The 21435-nt window shown below is 41.5% G+C and overlaps 1 protein-coding gene across 2 annotated transcripts in view; it reads left to right on the top strand.

Moving 5' to 3' along the window:
• Positions 1-21435, top strand: part of itgb5 (integrin, beta 5) — a 133510-nt gene that overhangs the window by 21212 nt on the left and 90863 nt on the right. For both annotated transcript variants that reach the window (XM_048534303.2, XM_059647360.1), the window contains 3 exons: positions 2525-2774; positions 12389-12557; positions 18117-18278. In XM_048534303.2, coding sequence (XP_048390260.1) covers positions 2525-2774; positions 12389-12557; positions 18117-18278 — 581 coding nt within the window. The remainder of the gene's footprint in view (positions 1-2524; positions 2775-12388; positions 12558-18116; positions 18279-21435) is intronic.

The raw sequence follows: 21435 nt of genomic DNA, 5'->3' as shown, positions 1-21435 counted from the left end.
ATGAAAGCTTTGACCGTGCCTTTCAGTAATACCCATGTATAAAAAGCATTGAATGTTTTGAGTTTGAGACATTGACAGGAGATTGACTGATACCAACAACTGCAAACATAAATGTGGATGCATCTCTGATGCTGTCCTGCTGAAAACTGTTCTTCTGTTTTGAAGAGAAATTTCTCACTAATGGCACACACATATATGTATGTGTATTTTCTCTTTTTTTCTTCCTGAGCCTAAAAAATAAGAACATATGAATTCTTTGCAGTTCCTTGCTTATACCTTATGGTGTTCATATGTATTTGTGGAGGTCATTTTTACTTCCACTGATTTGATGGACTGATCACGACTATGTGGTCAAGCCCTGACCCACAGCCAGTTAAGATAATCCCACATCTGAGATTCTCTGGGAATCGAACTAAGATCAGGATGAGTATATTTTCATTTGGTCACTGGATGTGAGTATTCCCCATCCCTGTACCTGCATTTTCCACTTCTTCTGGCAGTTCATTCCACAAACAAGCTACCCTCTGTTTAAAAAATAGTTGCCCCGCAGATCCCTTTTAAATCTTGCTCCTCTCTCCTTAAAAATATCCCGTAGTTTTGAAGTTATCCACCTTAGGGGAAAAGGCCCTTCCTATTCATGTCAGCTGTACCCCTCATGATTTTACCAATCTGTCTAAGGTCATCCCTCAACTTCCTATGTAGTAGTGAAAAATGTCCTTATAACTCAAATCCTCTAGTTCCAGCAACATCCTCGTGAATCTTTCTTGCAGCAGGGTGACTGCCTCTTCACCTCCCTGTCAACCTGTGATGCAATTTTCAAAGAACTATGTACTTGAACCCCTAGGTTGCTCTGTCCAACAACACTACCCAGGGCCCTACCATTAACTGTATAAATCCTGCCCTTGTTTGTGTTACCAAAATGCAATATCTTGCATTTATCCAGATTAATCTCTATCTGCCACTCCTCAGCAATTGGCCCAATTATCCCTTTGTAGTTTTAGATGACTTTCTTTTAATTCATTCACAGGATGAGGGCATCGCTGGCTCGGCAGCATTAATTGCCTATCCCTAATTGCCCCGAGGTCAGTTAAGAGTCAATTATATTACTGTAGGCAATCACATGTAGGCCAGACCAGGTAAGGATGGCAGATTTCCTTCCCTAAAAGGCACTAGTGAATTAGATGGGGTTTTCCTGACAATCGGTAATAGTTTCACGATCATCATGAGACTCTAATTCCAGATTATTATTGAATTCAAATTTTACCATCTGCCATGGTGGGGTCCGAACCCATGACCCAGAACGTCTGGGGTCTGGGCCTCTGGATTAACAGTCCAGTGACAATGCCACTAGGCCATTGCCTCCCCTAACACAGGAGATAGTTTCCTTCAGTGTTGACTATACCATCAATTTTGCTGTCAACCGCAAACTTACCAACCATGCCTCCTAAATTCTCATTCGAATCGTTTATATAAATGACGAACAAAAGTGAACCCAGCACCAATTCCTCGAGAATACTGCTGGTCACAGGCCTCCAGTTGGTGCTTAAAAAAACCCTCCACCACCAATCTCTGTCACTTACCATCAAGCCAATCTTGTATCCAACTGGTAAGCTCTGCCTGAATTTCGTGTGATCTAACTTCACTCTGTGTAGTCTACTGTGCGAAATCCTCAAAGGCTTTACTAAAGTCCATGTGAACAGCATGTCCTCATCAATCTTTTGGTTACATCATTAAAATTGCAGTCAAGTTAGTGAGACATGAATTCTCATGCACAAAGCCATGTTGGCTATCTGCTTTCCCTAACCAGTTCTTGCCTCCCCAAAGGCATGAAAATCCCATCTCTCAGAATCCCCTCCAACAACTTAGCCACCACTGATGTCACACTGTCAGACCTATAGATTCCAGGCTTCTCCTCACACCCTTTCTTAAATAAAGGCACAATATTAGCCACCTTCCAGTCCTAAGATCTACCCATCATAATGTTAGGGAGGGAGTAGTGGGATTTGGACCTAACAAAAGTGAAGGAACTGTGATGTGGTTCAAGTCAAGGTGTAAATATTAAGTGTCAGATGGTTAGAATTAATTGACTCATGCATAGTCAAAACCTATTTTATTCAGCAACCCTAATTTTGATCCCTCCAGTTGTTTAATTCAACGTTCTTTCGAAAGGTCATCACCTCTTAACATAAATAAAACATTTTAAAAGAACTGACAAATGCTGAATGGCGCTAATATCTGTCACAGCTCTCATTAACAATAAGCCTTTTAGAGTAGAAACTTGACAAACATCACTGATAAGTTTTCTATTGACCAGATCTCATTCATTGAAGAAAATCAATTAGATTTTGCCACATTGGCCTGATTTGTATAACATTGAAGTGACAGATTATTCAGCAGAGTTATTAGTAACTTTTACCCTGTTGCCAGAAATTATATAAGGATAAGTTAAGTAAGCCATATTTAATGTTGTGGAATCTACCAAGCATATAAGTTAACAAACTGTTGTTTCTATCCCATTATATAGACCACGAGACAACATTTCGTATGCATGTACGGCAGGTGGAGGATTACCCTGTAGACTTGTACTATCTTATGGACCTTTCCCTATCCATGAAAGATGACTTGGACAACATCCGTGTGTTGGGTACAACACTATCCCGAGAGATGGCAAAGCTCACCAGCAACTTTCGCCTGGGCTTTGGAACATTTGTTGACAAACCAACATCACCATTTTCTTACACAGGCCCCAAATACCAGAACAACCCATGTGTAGGGTGAGTGACACTTAAGTTACTTTTCAGTGATTTGCAAAGTATCCTGTTGCAAAAATGGGATGCCCGGTAGTGTTCAAGGATAACATTTTCCACTACTTTGTTTCTGTGAATGTATGCTGGGTACTTAAATCACAAGCTACTTAAATTATATATTAATGGCCCAGTATTCTAGAAAAACATTTTGTAGCTGATACTTTTCAATTAACAGTCCATTCATTAATTTTCAGTGGTTTGCATTATAATCTCAAAGTTTAGAAAAATCTGAATGCTGTACTATTCCTATAAAATTGAAGCTATGAATCAAAACATAGTTGCTGCATAACAATTAAACTTTTAGATGAACATCACAAGACAAGGTCATATACCCACTAAACCTGTTTCACACTCTGCTAATGCATACAACAAAGTGAAATATTTTGTCTCGTTTGAACTTGCTTCTTTCTTTCAATCATTATGCTTAAGAGATTAAAAACTATGTGTGCTGTCAGAAATCATGTCCTAACTTGGCACTGAATATTTAGCAGTTTGAAGAAAAACCAACTGAGACAACTCAAATAGAAGCACCTGTGTTTTGTTCACATTTATACCAGTTTGGTTAATCTGAGAGTAAAATGGAATTAATTTTGTGTTACCTTGCTCCTCTCGTGATTATTTGTTGTTTTGCACAAGGGTTTCAACTGTTGAGCAACTGCTAGAAGTGTTTAGCAACCCAGGTGTTTCATGACTGGTAAGGGTAAATGGCAGAGAAAGCACTTGGATTGCTGTAGTAGTTTATGTGCCTAAGGCCCTTTATGATCAAATGATCACTTAGAGTGTATTCAATTATTGTCAAGAAAAGCACATACAGAGAGAGTTCTAACATTTGACTTGGTCTAGAAAATATAAGCATTTATTATTTTCTGTTATATCAGTCTATTATTATATTTCTGTAACTTATTTATTAATTTAATTCTCAAATTAAATTCATAGTTAAATCTGATGTCAAAGTCTGGTGTGATGTCATTCTGCAGCTTCTCAAGTGTGAAAGGAACGACCTATTAGGTGCAAAAACTAACTAAAAATTGTTTTCTGGTAACCCGGCAATCAAGTTAGATGTGAATTATTCATTAATGCAGAACATTTAGGCTCACTTCCAAAAGTAGTCGGAAACACAGAAGCCTAAAACACACTGAGAAAAATCTGAAACTGCATTACCATTATTTCATCTCTTGGAAATATTTTTCAGTATTCTTCCATGCTCTTTAAAGCTTGATTGTGCAGAGTTCCTAAACGGCTACTAAATTTTTATCTTTAATTGTCTTTGGAAATAGTGGCACAGATCTTCCAATCAACTATGATACTATGCGCATTGTTGCTACTGGAAAGACTTCTGAAACCAGATCTCATTGCACACTTTTTTCAGCTAGGTCTTCTTTTTGTGACTGAAGAAGCAATGAGTCAGGATGGCCACCATCCCTGCTTGATGAGTGTAAAATATGAGAAAAGAGGGCACACCCTGTATCATGACATTAGCTTCTGTATCTGTGTAAAATGTTTGAAACTGTCTAATAGTCTTTGAGTGAGTGGATGAGCATGTGAGTGAGTGAGTTAAGAATGGGAGGGACAAGAGTGTGGCTGAGGGAGTGAGTGGGCACACAAGTGGATGGTGGGGATGATAGTTGGGTTGGGCATGCCCAGGATTGTTGATGTGTCAGTGTAGAAAAAATAGTCAAATCAGAATGCAGTTGAGTAAGGAGGTAGTTATGTTTGATAGATGGGACTGAAAGTGTTGTGGGTGTAGAAGGGTGTATCAATTGTGCACTACAATTCAAAGACACTTACTACTTCCTGAATTAGACCAGGTATTAATATTTCCCGCACAGTAGTTAGGTTGGTTCATCTGGTCCGAGTCTCTGACTCTCAGTTCATTATTGAAGAATTCTCCGTATGTTCTAGTCAGTGCAAATCAGTAATTTGTGTGAATCGGGCACTTTCGCAGCCTGGAAAACTTTGGCTAAGAGTTCAACAGTACAGACCTGGAAGATTTAGGCCTGTCTTTATTTCTTGGCACTTGGGATCCCAACAATTTAAGTGTCGTTACATAAAACATTTTCCCATTATTATCTGATTGCTGTAATGTATTACATCAGGAAAATTGAAAGGCAAACACTAGTTTTAAATTAGTTATAACTATATTTGCAGTGTGAACAGTACTGGGGGAAAAAAAACCGTCCTGCTTGATAGCACAAAATGGCAACAGTGAAACAGTAATCTGTTATGCATTCTACTGATTTCTTTAATCACTTCAGTGCTGAATGCAAAATTGTTTGCCAATTTATCCATAACCATTTTGCACTCCCACGCAATATCAACTTCACCCCATCAGACATTTCTGATTTTATATTTACAACACTCAACAGATTTTCCAAATTCCTACACTACCCAAATCATTTCAGAGACAACTGGTGTTGATATAAACTGAAAGTCACCACACCAGAGGGGTGTGGGGAAGTTAAGAGTCCTTTATCATAATCTTGGCCAGTGCATAAATTGAAGCCACACTGTTGGCACCACTCTGCTTTGCAGTCCAACCAACTGAGCTAACTGACCCCCCCCCAAACCCCAACACCCTCTGCCATCACGAGGAAATATGTACCATAGGCACCTTGTTGTGCCAGTTACAGATATTTTTCTGTTAAACCATACCATTCTTTCTTTTGTTCAAACTTTTTCCTTCAAGTCCAGTTATTATTTTGCCAAACACTCAGTCAGGAATAGGGTGTCTCATGACTTTTTTTTAATATATGTCCATGGCTGTAAACACTGTTAAATCAGTATCATGTAGAAAACATCAACTGGCCCAACAAAAATGATTGGGAGAAGTGTAATAACACTTGTTGGAAGAATTAAACTGTTTTTTTGGTTTTTAAACAGAAGGCAGAGCTGTTTATGCCTTTGAAGATCAGTTCTATCAAGGACATCACCACTTTTTCTTCTCGAGTCTGAAAAGTCATACCTTGCAAAAGATGCTAAAGCCCAGACTGCATCTGCCGTGCTGAACTGGCAGCCCGAGTAGACAATGTGGTTAATACTATAAATATCAAATTTTATTAAAGACCAAACATGAGGTCATTGTGAGTTGAGTTGTGCATGTACTGATGCTATTGTTTTAACAATATCAAAGATACATGGTTCACAACTGAAATTTACCAGCAATTAGTAGAAAAGTATAATTGAATTAGCATATAGAAGGCAATAAAATGTCACAGTCGAAATCATGTGTAATTCCCTTGTGCTTTGTCAACAGAATGTCATGAATCTTTGAGATAGTTGTCATGTTTCTTAAAGTGACTGACTGTAAAATACTCACTGTTGGACCAAGGTTAGCCATTTGTGGATCCAAAATCAGTTTTAGATTTACTTTAGGTCTGAGCATCTCCCAGTTGTAATTTTCTTTAAATTTTCTTGTTTTCACTGTTAGTCCTTAGCTGCCATGTAACACCTCCTCCCACTAGTTTGTGTTGTATGTGCATGAAGAATGAGAAGTGTTAGGTAATTTATTCAGGTGTGAATTTGAGTACAGCTTTACCTCTGTACTAACTGCTTTCTTAATAGTATCACAATACATGTTAATTTGTAGATATTAGATTAGATTAGATTCCCTACAGTGTGGGAACAGGCCCTTCAGCCCAACAAGTCCACACCGCCCCATGCAGCATCCCCCTGTGACCCCCACACCCCTGAACACTACGGGCAATCTAACATGGCCAGTCCACCTAGCCTGCACATAGAACATAGAACATAGAACAGTACAGCACAGAACAGGCCCTTCAGCCCACAATGTTGTGCCGACCATTGATCCTCATGTATGCACCCTCAAATTTCTGTGACCATATACATGTCCAGCAGTCTCTTAAATGACCCCAATGACCTTGCTTCCACAACTGCTGCTGGCAACGCATTCCATGCTCTCACAACTCTCTGCGTAAAGAACCTGCCTCTGACATCCCCTCTATACTTTCCACCAACCAGCTTAAAACTATGACCCCTCGTGCTAGCCACTTCTGCCCTGGGAAATAGTCTCTGGCTATCAACTCTATCTATGCCTCTCATTATCTTGTATACCTCAATTAGGTCCCCTCTCCTCCTCCTTTTCTCCAATGAAAAGAGACCGAGCTCAGTCAATCTCTCTTCATAAGATAAGCCCTCCAGTCCAGGCAGCATCCTGGTAAACCTCGTCTGAACCCTCTCCAAAGCATCCACATCTTTCCTATAATAGGGCGCCCAGAACTGGACGCAGTATTCCAAGTGCGGTCTAACCAAAGTTTTATAGAGCTGCAACAAGATCTCACGACTCTGAAACTCAATCTCCCTATTAATGAAAGCCAAAACACCATATGCTTTCTTAACAACCCTGTCCACTTGGGTGGCCATTTTAAGGGATCTATGTATCTGCACACCAAGATCCCTCTGTTCCTCCACGCTGCCAAGAATCCTATCCTTAATCCTGTACTCAGCTTTCAAATTCGACCTTCCAAAATGCATCACCTCGCAATTATCCAGGTTGAACTCCATCTGCCACCTCTCAGCCCATCTCTGCATCCTGTCAATGTCCCGCTGCAGCCTACAACAGCCCTCTACACTGTCAACGACACCTCCGACCTTTGTGTCGTCTGCAAACTTGCTGACCCATCCTTCAATTCCCTCGTCCAAGTCATTAATAAAAATTACAAACAGTAGAGGCCCAAGGACAGAGCCCTGTGGAACTCCACTCACCACTGACTTCCAGGCAGAATATTTTCCTTCTACTACCACTCGCTGTCTTCTGTTGGCCAGCCAATTCTGTATCCAGACAGCTAAGTTCCCCTGTATCCCATTCCTCCTGACCTTCTGAATGAGCCTACCATGGGGAACCTTATCAAATGCCTTACTGAAGTCCATATACACCACATCCACAGCTCGACCCTCATCAACTTTTCTAGTCACATCCTCAAAAAACTCGATAAGGTTTGTAAGGCATGACCTACCCCTCACAAAGCCGTGTTGACTGTATTTGATCAAGCCATGCTCTTCCAGATGGTCATAAATCTTATCCCTCAGAATCCTTTCTAACACCTTGCAGACGACAGACGTGAGACTTACCGGCCTATAATTGCCGGGGATTTCCCTATTTCCTTTCTTGAAGAGAGGAATCACATTTGCCTCTCTCCAGTCCTCAGGTACGACTCCAGTGGAGACCGAGGATGCAAAGATCTTCGCAAGTGGCGAAGCAATTGCATTTCTCGCTTCCCAAAGCAGCCGAGGACAAATCTGATCCGGGCCTGGCGACTTGTCAATCTTAATGTTTGACAAAATTTTCAGCACATCAGCTTCGTCTATCTCTATCCATTCCAGCATGCACACCTGCTCTTCAAAGGTTTCATTCACTACAAAGTTCGTTTCTTTCGTAAAGACAGAAGCAAAAAACTCATTTAGAGCTTCCCCTACCTCCTCAGGCTCCACACACAAGTTCCCTATGCTATCCCTGATCGGCCCTACTCTTTCTTTGATCATTCTCTTATTCCTCACATAAGTGTAAAATGCCTTTGTGTTTTCCCGGATTCCTTCTGCCAAGCCTTTCTCGTGCCCCCTCCTGGCTCTCCTCAGACCATTTTTGAGCTCCTTCCTTGCCTGCATGTAATCCTCTCTAGCTGAACTTGACCCTAGCTTCCTCCACCTTATGTAAGCTACCTTCTTCCTTTTCACCAGAAGCTCCACCGCTTTCGTCATCCAAGGTTCCTTAATCTTACCCCTTCTTGCCTGTCTCAGAGGGACATATTTACTCATCACTCCCAACAACTGTTCCTTAAACCGTCTCCACATGTCTATAGTTCCCTTACCATGGAACAACTGCTCCCAGTCCATGCTTCCTAACTCATGTCTAATCGCATCATAGTTTCCTCTTCCCCAATTAAATATCCTCCCATTTTGCCTAATCCTCTCCTTCTCCATAGCTATGTAGAATGTGAGGCAGTTATGGTCACTATCACCAAAATGCTCTCCCACCACAAGATCTGATACCTGCCCCGGCTCGTTTCCGAGCACCAAGTCTAGAATGGCCTCTCCCCTCGTCGGCCTGTCAACGTACTGCGTTAGGAAACCCTCCTGAACACACCTTACAAAAACAGCTCCATTCAAATCTTCTGCTCGAAGGAGGTTCCAATCAATATTAGGAAAGTTCAAGTCACCCATTACAACAACCCTACTGCGTGCACACTTTTGCAAAATCTGCCGACCTATGCTTTCTTCAATCTCCCTGCTGCTATTGGGGGGCCTGTAGTAAACCCCTAACGAGGTGACTACTCCCTTGCTGTTCCTAATTTCCACCCATACTGACTCAGTAGGCAGATCTTCCTCGACAAAGGAAGCTTCTGTAGCTGTGATACCCTCTCTGATTAGTAGTGCTACACCCCCTCCTCGTTTTCCCCCCTCCCAATTCTTTTTAAATGTTCTAAACCCTGGAAGATCCAGCAACCATTCCTGCCCATGAGAAACCCATGTCTCTGTTATGGCCACAACATCATAGCACCAGGTACTGATCCATGCTCTAAGTTCATCACATCTTTGAACTGTGGGAGGAAACCCGGGGGAAACCCACGCAGTCACGGGGAGAATGTGCAAACTCCGCACAGACAGTTGCCCGAGGCTGGAATCGAGCCCGTGTCTCTGGCGCTGTGAGGCTGTGGTGCTTACCACTGAGCCAGTGACAATGACTGAAGCAAATGTACAAAAACAGCAGAAAGCATTTTTTAAAAATTTCAGACTTTTCCCTCTGCTTTAAACTTGGGGCATGATGAATTTCCTGGCACATAGGAAAGGTGGGTAGAGAACAATTATGAGCCAAAAGAACAGCTGTAAATTTCAGGAGCGAAATCAAAGTTGCTGGAAAAGCTCAGCAGGTCTGGCAGCATTTGTGAAGGAGAGAACAGTTGTTCTGAGGAAGGGTTACTGGACCCGAAACATTAACTGTGTTTTCTCCTCACTGTGTTTTCTCCTCCACAGATGCTGCCAGACCTGCTGAGCTTTTCCACCAACTTTGTTTTTGTTTCAGAGACCAATTATGGCTGGTGCATCTTTTCACTTTTCTATGCAGGAGCTCGCTGAGTAGAATCAACTGGAATGCTCATCTATACATAAGTTGAGCCAGGCCAATCAGGCAGTCATGACATAATAGCAAACCAAAGAAAGTGTAGAGAGAAAGAGACAATCAGAGTTTGAGCTGTGGGTGACATGAAAAATGGGAAGCAGCCAGAATATAACTAACAGGAGAAAGAAAAGCAGAAGAGGAAGCCAGGTGGAGCCTGGTGATGGGGAGGAAAGTTGAGCTTTAGAACAGTAGGGAATTTAAGGTACATAGGATGGGTAAAAGTGACAAATATGTGGGCATCACCTAAGGCACATCAATGATTGATCAGTTGTCTCCATTTCCATTATTATTTTATAATTCCTTCCGTTGCTCACTCTTTAAAAACCCTCTCTGCATGTTTGCTGAGTCCATTATGACATTGCAAAAGGAACAGAAGATATATTTCCAGGCAAAAGATTTACAAACTTAGACAGCATACATTTTATCATATTATATGTGCTGGATTTATTTACAATTCTTGTTCCCAATTCTTCATCTGACCATGTGGCAATAGAATAGGCAAGATTTTAAATACTGCAGCGCAGTTACTGTAAAGTTCAAGAAAAGGGCATGGCAGTCATATTTGGTGGATAAACTTCTAATACTTGTTGAAACAGAGGCCAAGTTTCCTAGGGTGGAGGGAAAACCTGGGAGGTACTGGGATTGCAGAAATCTTGCTAGATCTAATGTTGGACTATTTGATAACTTACTTCCCTCCAGTTTCTGCTCAACAAGACTTGGTTCAGCTAATCTAACCAGCTACCAAGCAGGAAAGAGAGCATTTGAATGCTGCAACTTGGAAGCAGGATCTACTAGGAATGGCTCATGCACTGCCTACTTACTCAACTCTGGGCACTTCACCTCTAAGCTGTGTGGACACCCAACTTTTCTGACATTAAATGCACATAAACTTGCATTGAGTTTAGGTTTCAGATGTCACTGCTGTGAATGGACCTCAGAGTTTTGTGTACTTCTTAAAAAAAAGAATTTGAGGGACCTTTTCTCACATTTCCCACGCCGCCTTCATCAGTAACAGCTAGGTGAGGCACTTCATCTCACTCGATCCTTCCCTTCCTCTCACTGAAGAGTGAGACACCCACAATATGGCAGCAAGAATGAAGCCAAGTGTTGGGTGACTGACATTTGGCTGCTTCTCCCTTATGAGGAGAGGATCATGACCCTGGTAGCTCCATGTGACTGATTCGCCATTCTTTAAGCCCCAGGGCTAATATCGGAGGTTGCTCTTCACATACTGTGATGGGAACTTGGCCTGAAGGACACCTTGCTCGATTTGATTCACGAGTACTGCTTTCATCACCCTCCTCCAACCCCTCCCAACTTTGAGACATGATTATTTAGTCGTTGTATATGATTTTGGTGGCACGTGATGCAGGTGTGAGATTGTACAGCACCCAGCTATAATCGGCAACATGTTTGCCCCCTTGATTGGCTACTGATAACAATGACAAGCCGCTTTGTATGCACTGAAGGACAAGTCAACGCAGAAGTGCTGTGAGTCTTTTAAGTGAGTCTGGTTGAGAAGGGCACAGTGCAAAAAAGACAAGGCATGGTAGGGTAAGGCAGAGCTGCAGTGGACAGGTGCCTGTCTTTGCATACTAAGTGTCTTGGAGCAGCATTGCAGTGAAAGGTGCAAGTGCGTTTTGAAGTGCAGAACCATATTGTAAGTGGTTGCTATATTGAACATACATTTGATTCATGTTAAAATCAAACCAATTACTTGAATCTGCACAAAAATGTAACTGCCAAGATTCTTAGGACATTTCCTCTTCTCCTTTTTAATCAGTTATGATAATTGAAAGCATGCTTTTAGAACATAGAATAGTACAGGCCCTTCGGCCCACAATGTTGTGCTGAACTTTTGCCCTAATCCTAAGGTCTATCTAGCCTCCACCTCTACCTTATACTATCATCCTATCATACTATGCCTATCAAATAGCTGCTTAAATGCCCAAAATGAGGCCGACTCCACTTTCTCCAGCAATGCATTCCACCAGTTCTCAGTTCTGAGGAAGGTTAGAACATTCATTATCATTGATTTTTGTTGAGCACTTTTTTAAATAAGTTGTCTAGTTCTAGCCCTTGTCATAGATAATCACCCTTTTTTTATGAGTAATTATTTCCTGTGTAATTTTGCTCGGAGGCCAAAGTTCAATCACAACGAATGAAGAGAATAGAAGGACATGTATTTGAATATTTTTAAATGTATATTAGTATTTAAAATGTTATGTTTTCTGTAACTAAAATATATGTTTTTAGCCATAAGAATCAGCAACCCAAACTCTTAAAATCAATATTAGGAGTTTACCTTAAAAGATTAACGTAGTTATGGTTAACCATCGCAAAATGACAGAAGTTATTTTAATATGCACAGCATAAACTGCTGTTCTCTATATGGCGTACGCATATGTGAGGCTGCATCTTATGCTTGCTGTCATGTCTTTTCTTGTAGATATAAGCTGTTTCCACAATGTGTTCCAAGTTTTGGATTCCGTCACCTGCTGTCACTTACTGACAAGTCTGACAAGTTCAATGCAGAAGTTCAGAAGCAGATGGTATCTCGGAATCGTGATGCACCAGAGGGCGGCTTTGATGCAATCCTGCAGGCAGCAGTTTGCAAGGTGAGGAGTGTTCATCTGCAGACCGTATTATTGTACCACAGCAAGCTAGATATGTGTCACATTGGTGTGGCTTTATCTTTATCTATTGCCAGCTTTACCTGTTCCTAGCTAATATATCTCAGTTCGTTTTTGTTAATACTTTCCAAAATTTGAAAAATCCATTTATGTAGCTTGAAGCACTACATGCTACCACCTACGTGGCCTACTGTGTTCTTCACGAATTTTACAACTGAAGAGAAATGGGCTGATATGGTAGCAGAAATGGTTAAAATCAGAAACTCTTTCTTACTAGCAAGCAGGGAGAGATTCAAGCACTTAAGTCTCTGAAGGTTCATTTACCATAAAATGTATTTAAGTGATTCTAAGAGAAATCAATGCAGCTGGCTTCAAAACATTCTTGCCCTTCTTGTCTACTTCACTAAATTATATCCTGGAAAGCATGTTTTAATGTATTTGTCAAGCAAGAGAGTGAAAAAGTACAGAAGTGTTTCAAGGTGAAAATAGTTTAAGCTTTTTCCCCAGCCATTTGTTTGTTATATTCTCCCCATCATCTTTGACCTTACTAGAAGCAATGCTATGCAAATAAATTTCTTTCTAAAAATATTTACCATTATTAGAGTTACCAACCTTTTAAGGACACTTTGTCTTATTATTTTACAAAATCAGTTGGATGCTGGTACCTTCATTGGGTCAGTTTAAGAGGAATATTTTGACCTGCAACTCATTCACAAAGTTAGTACAAAGACAATATTGATTACCTGGTGACAAATACCCTGGTTGGTCATTAGATGTGTATTTACGTGGCTCTCTCAGGTCCATTGTTCCCTGAACGTGGCAACTCAGGTCATTAGGGTGGTCAAGAAGGCATAGGGCATGCTTTCCTTCATCGGACGGTGTATTGAGTATAAGAGTTGGCAGGTCATGTTACAGTTGCATAAGACTTTGGTTCGGCCACATTTAGAGTACTGTGTACAGTTCTGGTCGCCACATTACAAAAAGGATGTGGATGCCTTGTAGAAGGTGCAGAGGAGGTTCACCAGGATGTTGCCTTGTATTGGGGGGGGGGGGGGGGGCGATAGCTTTGAAGAAAGGTTGAGTAGATTAGGATTATTTTCATTAGAAAGATGGAGATTGAGAGGGGACCTGACTGAGGTCTACAAAATCATGAGGGGTATAGACAGGGTGGATAGCAAGAAGCTTTTTCCCAGAGTGGGGGACTCAATTACTAGGGGTCATGAGTTCAAAGTGAGAGGAGGAAAGTTTAAGGGAGATATGCGTGGAAAGTTCTTTACACAGAGGGTGGTGGGTGCCTGGAATGCGTTGCGAGTGGAGATAGTAGACGCAGACACGTTAGCGTCTTTTAAGATATATCTGGGCAGGGAGCAAATGGACAACAGAACCTCAGAAAATAGATGACAGGTTAGACAGAGGATCTCGATCGGCGCAGGCTTGGAGGGACGAAGGGCCTGTTCCTGTGCTGTAATTTTCTTTGTTCTTTGTTCTTCAACAAAATTGAGGAAACCCAGACAAGCAATCCGGATAATGGCGAGTGGCATTGTCTGATCTGGAGAATTGATGTAGTCTAAGTGCCACCACTTTGTGAAGCCTTGTGGCCCCAAACTCCACCTCTTCCTCCGCTATTTTGATGACTGTATCGGCGCCGCCTCATGCTCCCACGAGGAGCACGAACAATTCATCCACGTTACCAACACATTCCATCCCAATCTTAAGTTCATCTGGACCATCTCTGATACCTCTGTCTCCATCTCTGGCAACCACCTAGAAACCAATATCCATTTTAAGCTCACCAACTCCCACAGCTACCTAGAATACACCTCCTCCCACCCACCTTCCTGCAAACATGCCACCCCCTATTCCCAATTCCTTCGGCTCTACCGCATCTGCTGCCAGGATGAGGCATTCCACTCCCATAGATCTCAGATGTCCTTGTTTTTCAAGGACCGCAACTTCCCTCCCACAGTGGTCGAGAATGCCCTCGACTGTGTCTCTCGCATTTGCCGTAACTCATCCCTCACACCCCGTCTCCGCAATAACTACTAAAACAAAATCCCCCTCATCCTCACATACCACCCCACCAACCTCCGGATCCAGTGCATCATCCTCCGACACTTCTGCCATCTGCAATCCCACCGCCACCAAAGACGTTTTTCCCTCCCCACCTTTTATCTGCTTTCCGGAGGCACCACTCTCTCCGGGACTCCCTTGTCCGCTCCACACTCCCCTCTAGTCCCACTACATCTGGCACTTTTCCCTGCAACCGCAGGAAGTGCTACACCTGCCCCTACACCTGCCCCCACACCTCCTCTCTCACCCATATCCCAGGCCCCAAAAAGACTTCCCACATCGAGCAGATGTTCACCTGCACATCTGCTGATGTGGTATACTGTATCCGCTGTACCTGTTGTGGCCTCCTCTACATCGGGGAAACCAAGCAGAGACTTGGGGACCGCTTTGCAGAACACCTACGTTTGGTTCACACTAAAAAACTGTGCCTCCCAGTCGTGAACGATTTCAACTCCCCCTTGCATTCCTCGGATGATGTATCCCTCCTGGGCCTCCTGCAGTGCCACAATGATACCACCCGAAGGTGCAGGAACAGCACGTCATATTCTGCTTGAGAATCCTGCTGCCTAATGGTATCAATGTGGACTTCACAAGCTTCAAAATCTCCCCCTCCCCCATTGCATCCCAAAACCAGCCCAGCTCGCCCTCTCCCCCCACTGCATCCCAAAACCAGCCCAGCTTGTCCCCGCCTCCCAAACCTGTCCTTCCTCTTACCTATCCCCTCCTTCCACCTCAAGCCACACCCTGCCTTTTCCTACCTACTAACCTCATCCCGCCCCTTTTACCCTGTCCATCCTCCCTAACTCCCCACCTACACTCACCTTTACTGGTTCCATCCCTGCCTCTTTGACCCATCTGTCTCCTCTCCACCTATCTTCTCCTCTATCCATCTTCTCCCCCTCTCTCTCCCTATTTATTTCAGAACCCCCTTCTCCTACCCCATTTCTGAAAAAGGGTATTGCCTGAAACGTCAGCTTTCCTGCTCCTCTGATGTTGCTGGGCCTGCTGTGTTCATCTAGCTCTACACCCTGTTAACTTGAAATGTGTGTTAGGATTAGAGAGAAGTTGAAACTTACTTCACGATTTAACATTCATGGAAATGTCCATGAGGGTGGAATAGAATTAAACAGCTAGAATTAATTTGAGAATCTTTAAAGTCTGCAACTTTCATCTGCTGAGTCCATACTAGATTCAAAAAGATTTCCAAGGTGAATCAAATTTACCACCAAGTCCTCTCAACTGTTTAACTTTTTTAAAGAATGTGTAATGTCAAAGCACTTTTTAAAATCAAAATATGTAACTGTATGGCACAGAAACCATTCATTTAGTCCAACTAGTCTATTATTGTACTTATTCTCCGGAAAATCTTTATCCAGGTCTGATTACTTCTTCCACCCTTGCAACATATCCCTTACTTTTTAAAGATTGTATGCATTAACTCTCCTCTTAGATGCTATTGGATTCATGCACTTCATTTTCTGAGTGCCATGTACTCACCAACCTGGGTAAGGAATTGTTTCTAAATTCTTAATTTGATCTGCTAGCAACTACCATACATTTATGTCCCATGTTATGGGTTCACAAGTAGGAATCATTCTTCCATGTTCACCTTTTAGACCCTTCCTATGATTTTGAAGTTCTCATTGTAGACTCCTCTTATTCTTTTCCAGATGTTCGATCTCACCTGATACTACGGATGAATCCTGTAAAAAATATTAGAAAAACTGAGTCTAGAAGCAAGAAAAGCCCCCATGGCAGAAGGGATCAGCTTAATTTGGTGGCACATTTGGTGCAACATTGTGGGCTAAAGGGCCCATTTCTGTGCTGTACTGGTGGAGCACAGACAGGCAAATTGCCCGGGTGTTAGTAATAGATAGGCTTTGGAAGTTGAAGTTCAGTTCTGAGTCAAACATAATATCAGGATTTGATAGAAGTTGAGCCCAGGGACAGTAGTCTGTGACAAATGGGTAAAATTTACTGTGAAGCTTGAAAATAATAACTTTAGTCTTCTGACAATCAGTCCAAGGAAATTTTAGTCTCACCCCGGACTCCAATATTAGAATTATAATCAAAAAGCACATGGTTTCGGAGATATGACAACTATTGAGACATAGCTGGCTGTCCTCAGTATACATGTGAAAGCTGAAACTGTCTGTTGCTGATATCACAAAGACAGGATGCAGATGAAGGAAAGGAGTTACTGAAGGTCGATCCCTGGGAGCCACTAGCAGTAATTAGACTGTCAACAGCAAACATATACCGTGGACTTCCTTAACTTTACGCATCACTCACTTGTTCAATGTTAGCAAGGCTATAATGTACACTACCTACTGCTTACAGAAACAGTTAACAAAATGGGACCTTTTCCCTTTGTGTACATTGTGATGCAATAAAAAAATCATGGAGAGAAACCTTTTTTTGGGCAAAGTTTCAACTTTGAGATCCATGAGCTTTTTGTCTTTCGTATTAGAAGTAGAAGTGTGAAACTAGAGGATGTTCGAAATGTAATTTATTGAATTGAAAATGGCACCTATTCAGTTGTTGTAGTTATTTCCCTGGGGTTTGATCAATGAAAGTTTAGCAAATGAAAAGACCTTGCATTCAGTCCCATTCCTACAGGTGGAGCAGCGGGGGAGACTGCTCTCGTTTATAGACAAACAATTCTGTGCTTTAAAGTGATCCTAAAAAGAATTTTTTCCATTCCCTAGTTTTATTCAAGTACTTTTGCAACACCAAAAAATGTTCACGATTGGAACGTGTGGAATGTCTGCCCTGTTTCTGTGGTTAATAGATGATATACAATCCTATGCCAACAAATTCAAGTCTGTGAAACTAAACCAAAAAGCATGTGACAGCAAAACTATTCTGTAAAATTATGCAGTTATCAATTGATTCCAGATACAAGTTCATTTCAGATCCTGTATGTTATTTACATTTTACTAAAAGTATCTGTGAAATTCCCTGGACAACCTGCTTGCTGCTACGAATTATAAAATTTATTGACAAGAAGTTACAAAATGAATAGCGAGCTTAGAAATTAATGTCCTGAAACAGTAATGAAATCTGATATGTCTGTGCATTTGACTAATTCTCATGTTCAGTACTGAGTGTGAAAAGAATTTGAAGTCAAATATTGTTTTTGTTTTAATACTTCCTCAAATGTACTACTATTGGGCCTGATATAAAACTATTGTGTAAATTATTTTATAGTAGTGGCCACTCATAAGAATTACTGCAGCAGGTGATCCCCATTTTACTAATTCATTTATGTTGACTATCCAAAGATTTGTTGAGATTTTGGCACTCTCATATTCTGACCATTTGCTTTAACCATGTGGATGTAGTGGCTGGTTTGAGAGCATCTCTAATTATATCAGTGTTATTCTAAACTGTTTGTGTTTACAGGAAGTCAAGGAAGTATAGGAAGACTTTAAAAATAAGATTGGTAATTGTGATCTTTTTTGATTCCCTAAGGAAAAAATAGGCTGGCGGAAGGAGGCTTCCCACTTGCTAGTGTTTACCACAGATGATGTACCACATATTGCATTGGACGGCAAGCTTGGTGGTCTGGTACAGCCAAATGATGGACAGTGTCATCTTGATGAAAATAACGAGTACAGTTCCTCAACGCAAATGGTGAGGCTAACTTGTCAGTCATTTGTAACATGATGTGGTAATGTTTTGTTTGTTCAACGTTGATCAAAACATGTTATCTTGTGTTACAACTCACTTGGGTAGTACATTGGAAACTGAGCTTTGCTATTCATGAAGTTGTCACAATAGTTAAGAATTTTATAAAATACACAAAGTTCCCCAATTTACCTGGTCTTCAGCCTCCGATTCATATGAAGTGTGAACCAAATTTCTGTACTGAATAAGGATCATTGTTTGTTACAAACAAATATAACTCTTTCCCTGTAGCTCGAGTCTAATTTGGTATATAATACTACTAATTAAAACTCTAGTCCCCTATAAACTCACCTTACTGTATGTCTCAGTGAAAAACGATCATGGATGGAGGGGAGAAAACTGGAAGACAGTTCAGTATTCTTTGCTCCCAGGTACTGTTGCTGAGATGAAATTTATTAACCTTTGCTGTCCATCGTATTGCTTTAGTCATCTTTATCTGAATGTTTTAGCTGTCTGCTAAGTTATCCAAGGAGGATGATTCCTTTTATAAGAAGTGTATGACCTAACAACTAAAAGTCACACCTACAACAACAGTTGCAGGGAAGATAAACTAAATTAGTTTATTTAGGTTGACATGAGTTTTAACTGAAGAAAATAATTAATCCAAAGCTGGGGAGAAATTTAACACCTTTGTCTCTGCGTATATGTGTGCCCGTCATTCCCTCATTCTGCCTGTGTCTCCACAGCTTGTTCCCAGCTCCAAGCTGTTCAGTTACCTGAAAACCAATCACTCTTTTGTTGGCAGGGAAAAAGGTCTGTGTCATTGATCTATGGCTTAGTGGCCAGTTATCAATCAACTTCTTGTTGCTAGCAAAAGCTGCATCAAACACTCCTTGGCTCCATTACTTTGGCAACTCAAACTCTCGTTCCTGCCTGTTCAAACAGTTCTTTACGATGCCCTGCATTGGTGTTGGGTTATCTGCTTTTTAAAACTGCACATTCTTGCAGAATTTAGCACTGTCATTTTAATCCAGTTTTTAAAAATGCCCATGCAATTGGTTCTTGCAACTACCCCTGTTTACATGACATATTAAGTTATTTCCTCTCTGATAAGTGATGCATGTTCAAACATCAATGTAAAAGAGTCTGTTGTGTTTACTGTTGAATGCAGCAATAATAATGGTGGTGTTCATTTTCCTTCCCCTCACTTCCCTTATTCATTCACTCTCTTGTGATATGGGCATTGCTGGCAAGGCCACTATGGCTTAGTCCTGTTTGTCTTTGAGAAGATAGTAGGCCATCTTAAACCACTAGACTCCACGTGGTGAAGGTATAGTTAATTGTGCTGTTACGTAATTTTCCACGATTTTGAACCAACAATGATGGTTGATATTTTAACGAAGATCTGTAGCTCGGGTTGCGGTTGGAGTTGTTGGTTGGTTCGCCAAGCTGACTGGTTTTCATGTGTCTCCTCCGAGGTGACACAGTCAGTGCTGTGTAGCCTCTAAAGTTCTGTTGTTCTGTCCTGGTCTGGATTTATATGGTCCATTCTGTCATAGTGGGCAATCTTTGTTCCAGTTTTGTACCGTTGTGTTATGTTTGTTAATTGCATTGGTGGTCGAAGAATGGAGCGCACAGCCTTCCCCCAGATCGAACCTAAACTATATGGGTTAGATACATGGAAGATACCTGTGATCGTTAAGCGAGCAAAGTTAGAAGAAACACATCACTTTATTAACAACATACTCACCAGGAACAAGTTCACCAGGGAAGAAGAGAACAACAATCAACTCCTGTTTCTAGATGTAATGGTGGAACAAACGAACAACAGGGAATTCCTTACCAGCGTATACAGAAAGACTACAATCATGCACACACCACCCCAGCATCCACAAATAGAGCTGTGTCAATACTCTGTTTAAATGAGCAGCAACTCACTGTAACACCCCAGAGCTGTGCAACAATGAAGAGAATCACCTATACAGAGTCTTTGCAACCAATGGTTATCCTAACAGCTTTGTTCACTGCCTGGCAAACAAACAACACCAAGAAGAAACTGTATGTCCCAACACACTGGCCACCCTACCCTGTAGTAAAGACATATCAGAACTGACTACAAGACTGCTTTGACCTCTTGGAAAAGGATAGCACACAAACCAACAGCCATACTTCGCCAGTTATCAACAAAGGACCCCATACCCACAATGAGCAGAACAAATGTGATATGTAAGATACCATGCAGCAACTGCAAGAAACACTACATAGGACAGGCAGAAAACTCACCACCAGGATGCATGAACATCAACTCGCAGCAAAATAGCACGCCCAACTCTTCCCTCGTTTCAATACAGTTCGATGTAGAAGGGTATCAATTTGACTGGAAAAATGCGACAGTAGTAGGACAAGCAAGACCAAAACAAGCACAAGAATTCCTGGAGGCCTGGTTTTCAATCACCGATTTCAACATGTTTGTTACTAGACCCCATCTACATACCACTACAGTACAAAACTGGAAACAAGAGTGCCCACCATGATAGACAAGACCGTATAAATTCAGAACAGGACACAACTACCATGCTTCAGAGGCTACACAGCACTGACAGTGTTATGTAGAAGGGAGATAAAATGTTTGCACGAAAACCAGTCAGCTTGGCAAGCCAACCAACAACTCCAACAATGATGATGAAAGGATAATGTTTTTGAGTCCGGATGAATTGTGACTTGAAGAAGATGGTTGTATTCCTTTGTATCTGTTATACTTTTCCTTCCAGAGGTAATGGATTTGGGAGGCACCATTTGACAATGCTGTGAGTTGCTGTAAAGTGGATCCTACTGGTGGTATATACTACAGCCTCAGTTCTGAGGAAGGGTCATCGGACCTGAACATTAACGCTGTTTCCTCCTGCACAGATGCTGCCAGACCTGCTGAGCTTTTCCAGCAACTTTGTTTTTGTTATATAATACAGCCACGTTGGTTATAATGGTGGGTGTGAATTTTTAAAACACTTGATTTAAAATGACAAGGCTCATTTCAGGCCAATGTCTCCTGCATAAAGGGTCTTCTTTTTCGTTGTCCCGACTATTCAAGCAATTAATAAATTCAGGCCAATTTTGTGTTCTGTTCCAACCTACATAGAAAAATAAACTGTAAACTTTGTGTAAC

Source organism: Stegostoma tigrinum, chromosome 7 (genome assembly GCF_030684315.1).
Source record: "Stegostoma tigrinum isolate sSteTig4 chromosome 7, sSteTig4.hap1, whole genome shotgun sequence".
In the NCBI taxonomy this organism is placed as follows: domain Eukaryota; kingdom Metazoa; phylum Chordata; class Chondrichthyes; order Orectolobiformes; family Stegostomatidae; genus Stegostoma; species Stegostoma tigrinum.
The sequence above is the reverse complement of the archived record's forward strand: the minus strand, read 5'-3'. Positions and strand labels throughout refer to the sequence as shown.